Here is a 16,111-nt window from a genome sequence, read left to right as displayed (position 1 = left end):
TATGTAATAATTTTTGATAAGTTTCGGATTTTTATTAATACTTTATTTACTACCACATTGTAGTTCATGTTTAGATTGTTATGTAAGTTAATTACATATAAAGTATATCATGATAAAAATCTACTTCTTATACTGGTTTTATGATTTTTTCTTTCATCTTTTACGTGACTGCATCTTTTGTTTTTTCATTGTGCTAATTTTTTCTGGTATCATCGTTTATTGCTTTCTCTTTAGCTTTTCTTTAATACATAATTTTTGTTTTTTCTTGAATTCGTCTCTATTTTTTTAAAGAATTTTATTTCCTTTGGTGATTTATTGTTTAATAAATACATTCTTCTTGTATATTAAAAAGAAAAAAGAGAAAACATCAGAAAATATTTAAGAATGACAGGCAAAGAGAACATCTAAAGAAGTCAAAGAAAATAAAGCAAGTTTGGTTTAAAAAATAAAGGCTGCATGCAGCAACAATAAATGTGTAAATTTTTAGAGTAGGTAAATATCACAGAGTTCAAAGTAAGAAGTGAAAATGAATAGAATTGAATAGCACTATAAACATATGGTAACACCAGAACAACAAAAATAATTTTATTTGACAATTTAAATTTTATCCCAAATCAACGTAAGTGGCAATAGAACAGAAATGGACCCAAAAAGCTACAAAAACAACAAAAGTTCAACGAGCTAATATAAACGAACTTCTGCCTCCTTTCAGTCCATTTCTTTTACCAAAAAGACCAATAAATAAAAAAGAACGTGATCAGATGTGAGAAACGGAGCAAAAAAAGCGACCTCCACTCATAATAATAAACGTTTTAGAATAATACAAGGTGTTTATAAATGTTTCTAGCATAAAGAGGGGCTCTGGAATTCCTGTCATGCACTATTTTGCCGCTTTGTTTTCATAGTGAATGTTCACAATGTGAATGTTCACAATTATTTCAATGTCACTTACGTCAACGACTTTTTTTCAGTTACGGTTTTATGTCAAAATTTTAGATTTTTAGCATTCAAACCACAACTTGAACAGTTTATTTTAAAAAATTAACTTTGTTCAATGATTGATAGGTTAACTATAAATGTCAGTTGAAAAATCTAAACCTACATTTGTAACGAGCAGCAAATTTATTTGACATTTCATACCCGCACCCTTGATGGTAAAAACATTTATAAACTCCTTGTATAAATAAATTATGAACGTTAAAAATAAAAATAAATTTAAATGAACATTTTTGTAAAAACCGATAAATTATATTATAATTAATAAATAATGATAATTATATTATAATTATTACAAAGCTGTAGTGAAGAGTGCAATTGAAGCTTCATTTGAACTGATTTGATAATAAATTAGTTTTTATAATTACTGCATTTTGTTGTTTATTATTACCTTGAAATATCACGATGAATGTCGAACCGTCTCCAACACATGAACGCTGAATTTCTTTAGATCTGAAATCAGAAATAAAATGTAATATATGTAGAAATATGTGTAATTAAATGGTAAGAAAAATGAATATAATATGTAGTTCACATCAAAACTGCAAATAATTTTGATCTGATCATTGTAAAAACAAATTAATTATAAAATATAATTTCTTATTATAGTAATTTTGTATAGGTATTGTTAATGGTGGTAGGCGTAACACCATTAAACAATGATCAAATCTCTCTTTAAAATTTAATTTAAACTGAAATAAAAAAAGGCGTTTATTTTGAGTGAGACTAATATTCCCAATAGAAACGGTATTAAAAATTCTCGTGTTTATAAATACCAAAACGAAGATTGGTTAATCCTTACCGCGAACTTTCACCAAGAGAAATGAACTTTTAATTAATCAAACAGTGAAAGTGATGTAAATCAGTGACTACTTAATTTCATTAATTGTTTTTCCCACTTTTTTATACCCAAGTCAAAAAACAAAAACTGTTTCACAAGGGGACTGACAAAATTCAAATCTTAAATGTAATTATAATTAGATCCAAAACATTGTTTCATAGAAAGTGTAGCTACATTCCGTAAAGATGAAAATTGCATCAATTTCTTTTTGTGAAAGTGAACCGGAGTGAATAACAGCGTAATGCCTACATCCACTTTTGCTTTTATTCGTTGCGCAATGTTTGCAGTATTCACAGTCGTAATTATTATAACTTTGCCGAGACGTTCATTTACCTGAAGCAGGTGAATTTAGGTGAAAAAATACGGTTATTTTTAGTTGCTTGTTCTTTCGTGTTGGAGCATTCATTTGTGGGTAGAAAATAAATTAATCAAAACCAGTTAGAAAGAAAGGCATATTCACTTTATTTTAAAAATTGAACAAAAAGTGTCTCCTCCGGATATTTCGCCCGGATTGTAAATATTCTTCTAAAAGGAAATGTTACCACAGGGTCACCTCTATGGTACGCTGTTTTTACACGTCAATCGTTTCTGATTAGAATAAAACGCGTCAAACTCTTAGTGAGCTTAAAAAGAGTCCTTATGGTATTATCTTGACTTATTCTATAACAAATCTCAATCTTATTGATGACCACTTTAATGGTTAACTTATTGACTCGATTAGTTTTATTTGCGTCTTTAATGAGTTTATCCCATAAAATGTTAAGTACGATTATAACGTAGATAACTCAACTCTTCTTTCACATCTGTATCTAATTTTTAGCTTTATAATATTCCATCGTGAGGAATTTTAATCCTTCGAACTGTTAGACTACTTCCTCGATACAAACGAACGCTCAATTATTGTCAGTTTGAATCATTATTTAGTTTTCATGAGTGTTACGCTATTTTTCACAACGGTAAGCCAGAGATCAGAGATCAGCATCCTTAGCTTACAACTTATAACTATAACATCCTGTGATTAAAAAGAACAGATACTTCAAGTACTTATTTGAAAATTCTTTTTGCCATAATGAGATTGAGGTTGAGATGAGTATTGCATCTATTATCATCTCTGAAAAATTTAAAAACATAAGAAAATTAGAAAAGTGTCAAAAGGTGGAAGAAAACTTGAATGAGAAAAATGAACAAATTTCTGAACTAAATAAATAATAAAAAACGTTGAAGAGTAGAAATTGATTCAATAAAAAATTGATAATTCTTGTAAAACAGTTATTTGCCAGAGTCATCTCAAGTAGAAATTGAGACAATTCTTGGAAGTAAAACACTTTAATAAGTTCTAAAGTGTTCTGGAGCGTTCTGGGTCAGATTTTAGTTTAGAGTCTTCAGAGCGGTACAGTTTGTCTGATTCGTTTTGTTAGTTTCACTACCAAAAAGCAGTAAAGTTTAAACATTGCTATTTTTATCCAAAACCACAAACCCTAACTTTGAATAGTCCGCAGCCGCAAATTACTTTTTGCCCCACCGAGAACATGAATTCATTCGCCCTTTTTATACTTTTTTTTTGATAGTTTTATACATTAATTTATATAGGTATAAACACATTGTAAAACTACGGTATTGAAAATAAAAGTAAAATTATTATTGTTAATTTTAAATTTCAACAATTTTCCTCTGAAATGATTAATAAACGAAATTTTGTTTGATTCTTCTTTATGTTTATCTGTACAAAAGTAAAATTTTTAAAGCATTAATTTAATTGAAACAAATTTATTTACATTTCGGCTATTCCTGCTTTCCTGCTGAAAATTATATCTCGCGATACAATGCGCATAGGGTCAAATACGACGCTCTACCGCCTTACAGATTCCTGTTCGATCGGCATGTCAATTAAATTAAACACGTACCGCTAGAGTGCCAGTTCCTCGTGCTGTCTGTTTTTGTTTCACAATGGCTGATAAAACGTCAAAAGTGGGTGATAAAGACAAACAGCTGGTTAAAACCGAAGATTATAATCCAAAATTGGACTTCTTTAGTGAACAATTTGATCCATTGTTGGCTTTACGAACTCCTAACTTAGTTACACCTGTTGCAAATGCGAGAATCTATGACAACATTCACAAATACAAAGTGGTGGTTGAAGAAAACCAGCCAGAAAAAAGGCCGAAAAAAGTGGAAGTTCCGAAAAGCACACAAGTTATAGAACGGCGGTGGTTACCTCATCAGTGTAAGTGTAATCAGCGATGAGAATCTTATTCAAATCTTTGAAAGCAAGAATGTGAGGTTAGGTACCTCCTTTGTTGACACATGTGTGCCAAGTGCATTTTAGTGCCATTATAATTGCATTTCTAAATTTATTATTTAATCGTTAGATTAGAGGTCGATGTAGAGGATGTCAAGTCGAATAGTTGAGGTTATCTTATCTAAAGGATAATTTTAGAAATTTCATAAATTACACAAATTAGCTGGTATCGCAAATGTGAAATTTAGAGCACAAGGATGTGACTATCATATAAAAAAAATAAAATTGTTTGTTTGCTTCAGATGGAAGTTATATCAGAAGATCACAGGAAGTGCAAAATTAAGAGTAAACATGTCTTAAGTTTTGCTACAACATTAAGAGTTTGTTGCAACATTTTTACGCGTAAACTTTGGGGGCAATAAACTTTTGAATAAAAATAGATAATGCAAGTGAAAGCTGTTGATTGTGTGGAGATTAGATACACATTTGCTCTAACGTGTACATAAAAAAGGGAAGGGGATGCTCCATTTCTGTGTTTTTAATGACAAAATTTCTTCAAATAGCTGACATTCGTTCATTTATTGAGTCGCGATAGTTGTAGTCATTTCAGGTCTAATAACATAAGAAGAATCAAATCTTTTTTAATGATTCATTTCTAAGGCTCGTAAGTGAAAATGAAAACATTTTATCGGTACTGCTTAACGTTTATTATAACTTATTTATTCCAACGATTTTTAAGATTCGTTTTTACTGAACATGGATTACGTCATGAAGAAATAATTATTCCACATCATAAAGTTTACAGGATATACATATTGCAGCAAACGCCCAGAGCGGTAGTTCCGTTATTTTTAATTCGATTTTAATGATTTAAAAAACCAGTTACGTATTCGTCCAGTTATTTTAATTCTACAATTTCCAAGTTTCTGGTTTAAAGGAAATGTGTTCGGAAAATTATGTAGATTGCCGACAGTGCAAAGTCAAGTTAATGGAAGATCTAAAGCAAGAAAGTTGGCAAAGTGCTAGAAATTTACGTAATTTGATATAATAAAAGAATATTTATCTTGTTATTTGTCTAGTTTTATATAAAATGAAATTTGTTGCTAATTTATTCGAAATGTCGCACGGAACTCAAAGCGACAAAAATAATTTTGATAATTATGTGGGTCAAGCATTTATACGACATTTTAAAACAGTAAATTAAATTGGATTTTAAAAATATTGAAACCTACAAGTTTGGGATATGAAATATGAAAGACAATGTAAACATTACTCGTTTGTAATCTATAAAAACTTTACTTTGCAAGGATTATTATTTTAGAGAATTTGGCGCATCCACCAATTTTGTAGACGTTTTTAAAAACACATTTTTCTTACTAATATGCATATTATATGTAAAAGTTTTTTGGTTTCACGTTTATACGTGCAAAGCTACGAGGTAATCACGACACGCATAACGGGCTAGGATTATAGACAGTTTATTTGAAATCATGAGAATTTGTCATTGTATTTTTGTTGATTCTCTGGAAGTTTAATTTTATTTTGTGTATTTAAATAACATAGTCAAAAACTAGATAAAGAATTTAACTCCAAACTGAATCATTTTGTTTTTTGGATGTCCCTTGTCCAGTTTACGCTCTGTGGCTGCTTTATATTTCTTTTGTATCTGTATTCTTTAGATTGTTTGCACATTTCCTATCTTTTCTACATTCTATAGATTTCAGATCGCTTTAATTAAAGTTTTAACTTTTTTATTCTGGGCATATTGTTTGAATTTCGTAATATGTATTTCTATATTTTTGGAAAGAAAAATCTAATTTATTTATATTTTATATTAATTTAATATTTTAAATTTTTATACATATTTGCACAAATTTGCCTAATAACATTTTTACATTTAGTAGTAGTAATTTACTTAGTCTTTTCATACTTCGAAATATTCAATGTTTCATAACGCAGAATATGTTACATATCCCGAATTTCGAAATTTCAAATTTTTCGAAAGAAATATGTTTCTAAATCTAATTCGGTCGATATTTCGCTTATTTACGAAGCAAACTTTTCACGCAGAATCCAAAACTAAATAAAGGAATTCGAAGTGATTACACTTTCGGATAATGAATTTTAGTTCCGAAATGTATAAACCTCGTTATCTACGAAGCTAAAACAGATAGAAAGATGCCGTCTTTGCATCGTTTTTGATTTGCCTAAGAATTCGGTCTTACATATCCCGAATTTGTTTTTTTTCAATTTACTCGTGTCACATTTCTCTATTTCGAAATTAAATTTTTCAAAAATTGTTGTTCTAAATCTAATTCCATCGAGATTTCTATCTTTATATTGGATACAGGTTTTTAACACTTCGGAATATTAAATTTTTCGGTCTTTTATTGATTATTAGATTTCTCCCACTTTTTATATTCACTGTTTCTTGTTCCTTCAGATTGTTTATATTTAAAAAAATATGTTGTGGGTTTCCAACTTTTTTGTAACATTTTTGCATATTATGTAATACACCGTGTTTCAAAATTATTTTCATCTAGTTGCCTTTGGAATGAAATCGAAACGTTTTAAAATCGCCAATACGGAAAGAATTTAAACAACAAACAGCAAAATTAAGCAAAGGTTGAGTCAGTTTTACCCCTCAGCGATCCAGTCGTCCTAGACCACTGTCTACCTAATAATTTTTAAAAAGTATTATAAAGTAATGTAACCAACATTTCAGTCATTATCTTCGTAAAGCGGCATTTTTTAATTTTTACGGAAAATTAAAGGTGACTAGATGAAAGTCTTTTTGAAACACGGTGTACTCGTATATTTATTGCACAACTTGTACCTGATAAATATGATTTTAATAAAAAAATGACCGCTTTACTTTCCGAAAGTCTTAAATACGATCCTTTGCACCGACGTGCGTCGATTTGTTTACGTTTAGTTTTTTGGAGGTTTGTATGTGTTGATATTTTTACTATCATTTTTGTATTACATTTGTTCATTCATGAGTCCATAACGGAAGTGGTTGTAAATTATCGTCCATTTGTATGAAGTATAAAAAACTTGTTAAATTTCATTGCCATTACGTTCCAAGTAAAAATTCTGAAATTTCTGGAGCCAATGGTGTTGTATTCTGAGAGTCTGTGAATCATTTACTACAGGGATTTATTTCCTATAAAATATAAATGTAAATTACTTTGGATAAGAATTGCGTGGTTTTAGCACCTACTGGTTCAGTCCACGAGTGTATGAACTGATCAATCTATAAAGCAACTAAATTTGTATTTAAGTGGGACATCGAGAATATGACGAAGTATTTGGAGTCATTGACAGTTTAAGTATTTATATTTAGACTTTTGTTCCCGAGTAATCCCTTGGTTTATGTAGAGAGCAATGTCCTACGCCTGACAGACTTGGCAGTCGCAAGCTATTTATTATTGTTTCTTACGTAATTAAACTATTTTTAATTGCATTCCTAAAAGTCATCAAATTAAATGTTTGAATTTTCAGATTTTATAGACCATGTGTAGAATGCCGATTGAGATCTCAATCGATATGGTCGGCTCCGGCGTTCTATCGATTGAGATCCAGGATTACAAATTAATAGGAGTTTTATTTCAAAATAGGAAGGAGTCAAGTCCCCTGCCAAGACGTCAAAACACGTCTTTTTCATTTGAAAATACGTGCAAAGCAGGAGCAATTTCTCGATCAGCTTTTAATACAGAAAATTACATAATTTGAGGTCGCAACGTCCGTATGTGGTAAGACTGATGTAACATTGACCTTCCTGGTTGGTCGGTCATGGCGGGTTACTTGGTGCAGAAGTGCTGGTGTTCAACACCCGTGAAATTGTCTACAAGCACTAACGGGTTATGGTTATCCTCGTCAATTCATGAGTTTTCTACATTTATGCCAACTCGCAGAACATTTGGTACAAAATAATATCAGATTTCGGTAATTGGGGTAACTTGGGAGTTGGGGACCGAACAGACCTAAAGAAGCTACCCTAACCCCAGTCCTGACTCTCATTACTTTTTAATTTCAAGCAGAGTTCCCACATTAAGTTTTTATCGGAACAAAATGTAATAATAGTTCATGATGAAAATTGCTGAGTAATTAAACCTGCAAAGTCGCATGCTGTGTGACGTAATAAGAAAGCAGCATTGGTCCTCCAGGAAAAAGCGCCGCCGACGTGATTGATGACTTCATCGAGTAGCAGCGTTCACTCTGCGGTGACTCCGTGCTACACTGGCATCGCACACCATCGCGTACGCGAACCTACGTCGGGTTCGTTCACCTCCTGCAGTCAATGTTGCTGTTTTATGTTTTGTTGGGTGTTGTGCAGAGAGATGGCCTTAAGTAATTATGTTACACCATCGCCGACTTTTTTCACAGTCGCTCGTACTCGCAGGAAAAATTATCGAGCGAAAAAGGCACAATGTTAGTTGAGTTTACGTTCATTCATAACGGGAGTCAAGTCGAAGAGCAAATATTTGTAACACATGGAGAGATTAATTAACAGGTGGGGGAACGTAACTGTGAAAACTACGGCGTTGCAGTACTGAATGGAAAAAGGATAAAAGAATGGAAAGTCCGGGAAATAAAAGCTAGCACAATGGAGAGGAATTCATATCTGGAAGCTTTAGTTTAGTGCTTTATTGTTTAGAAATCTGTAGCGTTTTCCTACAATAGAGTCCCTTTATGGCGAACACGCTTCTGGAAAATATTCAGTACTCTTACAATTTTAATAAAGTCGTAATATCGTAATTTCAGCTTGGCAAGTAAAATTAAATGGGAAATTAAATTCACCTAATTCTCAACTAAACGAAGTTTTCTTTTATTTTCAGTTTAAGGAAAGCTTTCTTCTTTATTGTTTAATTTTCAATAAGCTTAAGAAATGATAGGATACGTTTATCCACTTCTAAGTGTCTTTCTTTAGTTTGCAACAGGAAAATGACACCTAATTGACGAGTAATTTAAGTACTGTAAAACTGGTGGATACTAATAGCTTGTTTAGAATTAGTTCGGATTTAATGGGAAAAGTCGGAAAACTAGCTCGTCGGAAAATCCCTGCCGACAATTCATTTGTGCTCGTTTCGTAATGTGCTACCCCCTGTGTAAAAATAAGTGATTATCATGAAGATTATAAGAAAAGTGTACAAGTTTGCGTTAGATCGTTAATGCGAATTTTAGCTCTAGAAGGGTTGCAGAATAGTGGTGCATCACTTTAATTCACATTTCTGTAATTTCCTATAACAATGCTCTATTGTGTTAAAAGTTCGGTTATAGTATATTATGAAACGCGTTTCATAATGAACATTTTGCCGCACGCACGTTTTTAGGGCACGACGAGCGCAGCGAGGAGTGTCATAAAGTAGTAAGTGCGGCAAAATGCATTATGAACAAGTATCATACGCTATTTTTTCGATTTCGCCTTATTTTAAACGAAAAAACTTGATTTCGAAATCTAGGGAATTTTAGGGTGGTTGGCATTTGCAAAATATTCGGGAAAAAAAATCGAAGTAGCCAAAGCCAATTTCAGTCAGTTTGACAGGTGTGACGTTTTGAGGTTATCGGAACGCAAGGGAGCCAAGAGAGCGAAGATGTTGATCATGATCATGGTGGTTCTCTTGCATCCAAAGAGTTTTTCTCCGATGAATTATTAAGCCAAGTACAACAAGAGATAATAGTGTATTGATCGATTTATCATGGTTTATCAAAACCAAAATCTAAGTTGTCAACGTTGACGGCAGGTTGACGGTTTGTCTGCTGCAAACCTAAGAAAAATAAATGCTCCTGGAAATATTGGCACGGGATTGGTCCATTACGATACCGAAATACGCTCAAACGCGTATCGAAATATCTTCATTATGAACGCGAAAGAGAAAAAGTTTGTATCAATCGTCAATAATTTTTTAAACGCCTTTTAAAAAATTAGTAAATCGTTTTTGCGGTAATTTTGCAGGCCAGTGTATATTTATGTTTTAGGTCAATTCTTTCATTGTGCATGTAACAATTCACTGTTTAGAATGACATAAACTAGCCTATAATTCATTTATTAGTTACGGATTATTATATTATAACTAAGTAAATAAGACTATAAGCGAAATTGGAGAGATCTTCTCAGTCTAATCAAATTACTACAAACTTTCGAAGAATCCGGCTCTCAGAAAAGACTGTGGATAAAACTTTGTATCCATTTTATAGGATAAGCAATAAACAAGAGTCTGTCTTGTTATCTGAAATCCAAAAATTTCGATGGTGGACAATGAATAATAAAACCCTCAAAAGATACTTTTTGCTTTAATCCGAACTTTTTTAATCGGACGTACAATATGATCAAATAAAAACGAATCACGTTGGTGTCAGCTTATTAAAATGCCGTGTTGTTCAATTATCTGTTGTAAATTTACTTTGCCAGTAAATTAGTAATAAATTTCAATTTGCACATAAAAATTACTTAACTAGATTACTATTATACTATTGAAACATAAATTTTGATTTAATCCTGTCATTTTTGACCAGCTTTTCTAAACTTACTTTATCTTGTGCTGGGATGCTGTAACCGTGTTGACTTTCACTAGCGATACAAGATACCAACAAATATTTATACTGATAACTTAAATTGAAAATTGTGGAATTGCATTTCTTGTTTATAAAAAATGACATCGAAAGAAGTACAAAATAGAAATAACTATTATAATATAACTATGTACATCACGAGAAAATGAGCCTACGTCATCAAATTAAGAATTAAGAAAAGACATAAATGATTGCTTTGACATATACTCGACGTTGTGAATTGGAAAAGGACATTTGAAAAAAGTATGTCTAAACGTCATGAACCAGATCATTTTGATTGATGACGTGGGCGCATTCTCTCATGATTTAGAGTTTAGTTATAATTTATTATTGTATTAAATAATTTAATAATTTAACACTTTCATAACTGTATCTGCAATAATATCCAGCGAACAAGAGTACGAATTGCAAATAAAAATTATGACTTGACACGGGTTTAAAAATTCCACATTTAAATGTTTGTTTAACTATAGTAAAAAAGTCTCAGGACAATAAAGAAATTTCATTGTGGAAAATTAAAATTAATTTTTTTATTCTGTATAAAATGTATCGATCTTTGCTAATTAATTATTGTGTACTAAAATTTTTTCCCGGCGCATCGGATAAAAAACACTCATCGAGGATTGCCATCTTTAAAGATATGAAAAACCGGAAAATAAGGACTATCCTTTTAACTTATAGGACGAACAAGGAACATTTTTCTTGCAGCGGATTTGCCAATTTATTGGAGGATTGAGTTAGATCCTTGTTTATGATGCATGTCAAACATTTTAATAGATAACTGCACAAGCAACTACCATAGGATTTCAGGATTATTTAAATAAAAACCAACATTATGTAAATCGTACTGCTCACTATAATCAATCCTGCATTTTACGTTTTTTTCGTCCTTGATTCCGATCATTTGCCAACTAAACATTTCTTTTATTTTATTACATTCATAATAGTAATGATCTTATTTTCGAAAGGTGTGTTCTATCCAGAGTTGAACCTGTTTTTCAATAAATGGCTCATGGTCAACAAGTTTTTGCAATGAAAATTTGGTAACATTATGCATGGAACCAGATGGAAATTTTTAATTTGTGATAATCTAATAATGTTTCTCTCAACGTTATTTATAACACATTTAGTTTAATATAAGAGTAATTTTTGTTTTAGTGCCCATTCAAACAAAAAGAAAAACGATCGATAAAAATGTTTTCACACAAATGGAGCGCATGGTGGGTCCTTTAAAACTTCTAACGACATGTAGGGACAATCGGCGAAGGATCAAGGTACGTAGGCTAGTAATTCAATTTAGTTTTGCAATTGTTTAGGAATTAATATATTCGTTACAAATGTAATTACAACTATGCATATTAATCCTGTCGTTTCTGCGTTATTTATGTTCGGGCATTTGTGCAATCTCTCTAGTTCTGGAGTCAGAAGTAATCTATTTTAAATTCTTCTTTCTACACTTCCTATTTGAAAACCCACTTCCGATTTGATGACCCTACTATTTTGTGGCAAAAACCGCATTTGTCCCAGGCATTTAATTAGAAAGGATAACATAACACGGAATAAATTACAACGAACAAGTTGTTGGATTGAATTTGGCCATGGCGTTGACCATGGTAGCCAACCGACCAGCAGTGCGACATTCCATTACCACCAAAGCTCTCTGGTTGCTGTTTTATCTGGTCTACTATCTCATTTACTTGCAAGAAAATCTACTAACCTTCTGCCATGGTTTTCCTTGTTGAGCAATACTAATGATATACAAGAGGCCATCTATGATTTTTATTGACAGTTGTTGCCATTGACGCGGCTCTATTTGGTCATAGCTGTAATAATGCACACTTGACTTGCTACCGGAGTAGCGAAACGGCGGATTTTTGATGCCTCGAGTGTTTGAAGGAAGTGATGGTTTTTGTTTGTTTGTACGTCTTAAGATGCGATAAATGCATTCGATGCGCTCAAAATGAAATGACGGAAATGTCTAATTTATTTACTTTGCAGACATTTTGAAGTTTTCTTCTTTGGAATTATAAATGAAAGTAATTAACTAATTAACTAGATCTAATTTAGAGAAGTATTTATTGTCGGGAGAATACTAGAAAGAAAACAAAAGATAAATACCACATAATTAAGTTACATTTATAATAACATGTTATTCATTGAAAAAAATATTATATATATATGTATTTATGTTTTTACTATTGTCTTTGGCTGTTTTTTTTTTTAAATAAAAGATTCATAAACACTTTATACCGTCATTGTGTAAATTGAACTTTAAAAATACCTCGACATTATTGCACACTTAGATACTTATTAAACGTTTAAAGGTGAGAGGTGACGGTTTATTTTTCGCGGAAATTTATTAGTGTCGGACAGCTAATTTTAGTTTAGTACTGAAAATATAATTCTGTAATCTACTGCCTCATTAATTTTGTATATTTTACAATTAGTAGTTAATTTACAATTATTTTTGGCCGAAAACATTTAAAGGAAAATTCTTCTCACGTTGATCCGAAGCGTGTAGAAGCAAAATCATTGTCTATAGTAATTATGATTATCAAAGCCCTCGATCGATTTGCTTGCGGACAAGTGTCAACTAAAAATGACAGAAATACAGCTACGTAAAGTGATTAAATAAGTATGCATTATGCAAATTTTCCATATTACAGCACGAGATAATTTCTTTACCAAGTTTTTTTTTTAAAACATCTCACGCAACTTCTTGTCGTTACTACCGAGAATTCCATGAAAACTCAGTTAGGATCACAACTCCTATCTCATTTTACTTCAATAACTGATCTTTTTTGTCATTTTGTCGTAACCACGCCGCGTTAACAGTTTCAGTCACGAGGAGTGTAGTAGACTGCAATTACCCCCATGATAAATTTTTTCTCTCAATCTCGAATTAATTCGAACAATAAGCATTGCTTGTTTTCGCATCAGCATACAATTTCGTTTGATTTATAGCCCACTCATGGCTAAACATAAAATAATGATAATTGCAGCACGAATGCGGGCTCCGATATCTGCAGATGGCGGGATCACCTTTAAAACAATTACCCTACATTGCGGAATTCAGTTTTTCCAACATGGACGTTACCGGTACGACCTCTGATAATCGGCTCCGAATCTGGGCCAAGTTTATACTTTCTTTAATATTCACCTAAATGCCTACCAAATTTTGCAATCAATATTGACATTGGCACTACATTTGTTGTTTAGTGGTAAGCTCGCGAGCTTTGGATGTTTGGCGGGTTGTTTGTTAGAAATGACGCTGGGACTTTGATTGCTTGCATATTTCCGTCTTAATGCGAATTCGCAATGGAACTTCAGCATCCTTGTCGTGGCACACCTGATGACCGCGGTGTTGGTTAGGCGTGGTAACCTTGCAGTTCGGCCTCGTAGGGACCTCGTACCAAGGTCCGCGAAAGTAGCGGTTTGCGATTGCTTTGTACCTTCAGTGTTAGACCATGATTTGGTGGACAAAAAATCGCGGTATCTATCCACGCAATTTTGGTAATAGTCTAGGAATGTAAGCGCAAACATCGTGATTTTTTCTAGTTCCGTTGCGCTGTTATTATCTATTAAATCATAAGTAGCAACCAGGAAAAACAATAACTGTTATGATTGAATAATTACACAGTTCTTTAGACGCGGCAGATGTTGCTACTTTACGGTGTTGACTTGCATTTTATACGTTAAATGGTGACTTTCTCTACAGAAAGTGAATGTGTAATCAATTTTCTAATATCCGAGCAAAAAGTTTCTTCGATTCACTTTCGCTTAATGATTTTCTTCGCAGATTTGGACACGAGATTACCACAACATCCGAGGTTACTGTTTAGCGTTTGTGGTGGCGTTTGATAAGCACTGGAATCTCGCCCTCGAAGATGTCGAGGAAGTCTGGACTAGACCCAAGAAAAGAAAAGTGCCGGCCCTTGGTAAAGTTCATTTTTTTGGTGGCAAAAATTTAATGTTTTTTTAGAGGGTGCAGCAACGGTCACAGCACTGAACTCTAGCTTGCGACCACCCCCTATTACTATAGTTAAATCGACGAAAAAAACCGAGACCTGCTCCAGACGTGTCAGCCAGCTTTTACTACGAGGGGAGCACGTAGCGTATATTGTGGTTTTGTCGGAAGAAAAACAAATGGAAGTTGTATAAATGCGTGTTTGTGTTATTTTGCGTACCCTCAACTGTGTCTCCTAATCTTTATGTTACACCTCATTTTGGTGTGCTTTTATAGAAAATGACCAATTCTTACAAAGAGGTTCAGAATGTTAGCCTCACCTTTTATTTCAGCTGCATTCTGGCAGGTTCTCCATTAAGTGATTACTTTTTTATCTCTTATTTACATTTTGCCTCTCCATTTAGAAAACAAACATAGAATTATTTGCCAATAATATTTTAAATAAACAAAAATTTATACACAACTGAAGTGAACTCGCGTGGATCAGATATAGTTTTAAAAAATGGGCACTTGGATTTCCACGTGATGTGTAAAACTAAAGTATTGGCAATGATAAATATGATAATAATTATAACTGCTGGTAAGCCATCATAAAAAATGCAAATGTAGATAAAAAACAATCCACTGGACGCATAAAATAATACTAAAAACAAAATAAATTTACATTCGTTCTGCTAAACTTTGTACTTGAAAAGTGCACAATCAGAAACATCTTAGTAAAAATATTGTGAAATTGATTGTGCGTAAATTTTGCTGAAGTAAATATTTAACTGATATTTTTATAATTATGAAGCATTGTGAAAGTATCTAGTGAAAAATACGTGTGGTAAAACAAACCTTGTGTTGCCCTAATTATAATTACCCAACAGTATGTAACAAATTGCATCATCCCCACTTTGCAGACTTGCAAACTAGCTTAGTCATATTAATCGACTCTTTACCACTCAACACCTTTGAAAAACATGTGTTTTATTATATTCACCAAGTTTAATTAACTAGATATCCGATGGAGCAATATCTAAAACAAGAACTATTTTTTTCGGATTGTTTTATCGAGCGCTTCGCTATTTTTTACGTCGAGAGGTCAACGTCTCAAAATCAAAAGCCAGCGCTTGGCGATATATTTATATTTGGGAATCATCGTCGATTAATCGACGAACTGCTCTATTAAATTCTTCAACCATTCGCTTGGAAGGTGTTCTACGATTCTTACAGTTTCGAACAGTAGCGTTTAGACAGTTCAATGATCTGTGGATAATTAGCCGTTTAACGCTGTCTCCTTTTAAAATTTCACATTCGTGCAGGAGAAAAAATATAATATGTACCTACAATCAACGCTACGGTACTTCTTGGATAAAATTCTACAGCAGCAGAATAACGGGACCAGTTGAAACCGAACTGAAAACGTTTCAAGGCGAAGTCGTAAAGTCACAGTGGGATCGAATAAACCAAAAATAATTTGTTCGCTAGCATTGATTTTTGAGTCTTACGC

General features: G+C 32.5%; 2 protein-coding genes across 5 annotated transcripts in view; one reads left to right on the top strand and one right to left on the bottom strand.

Annotated features, from left to right (window-relative positions):
• Eip74EF (Ecdysone-induced protein E74) overlaps positions 1–16,111 on the bottom strand; it is a 120,876-nt gene that overhangs the window by 79,067 nt on the left and 25,698 nt on the right. For all 4 annotated transcript variants that reach the window (XM_088038430.1, XM_088038428.1, XM_088038429.1 and 1 more), the window contains exon 2: positions 1,388–1,449. The gene's annotated coding sequence lies outside the window, so the exon portion shown is untranslated. The remainder of the gene's footprint in view (positions 1–1,387; positions 1,450–16,111) is intronic.
• Positions 3,729–14,816, top strand: Lsm11 (U6 snRNA-associated Sm-like protein LSm11). Its single transcript, XM_088039536.1, has 4 exons — positions 3,729–4,061; positions 11,811–11,926; positions 14,452–14,590; positions 14,635–14,816. Exons 1-4 carry the CDS (start codon positions 3,785–3,787, stop codon positions 14,811–14,813), a joined length of 711 nt encoding a protein of 236 aa, XP_087895662.1. The 5' UTR covers positions 3,729–3,784; the 3' UTR covers positions 14,814–14,816.

Source organism: Gnatocerus cornutus, chromosome 6 (assembly GCF_029298725.1).
Source record: "Gnatocerus cornutus isolate USDA-ARS CGAHR chromosome 6, icGnaCorn1.1, whole genome shotgun sequence".
NCBI classification, from domain to species: Eukaryota; Metazoa; Arthropoda; class Insecta; order Coleoptera; family Tenebrionidae; genus Gnatocerus; species Gnatocerus cornutus.
Note: the sequence above shows the minus strand (reverse complement) of the source record. Positions and strands in the feature narration are given on the sequence as shown.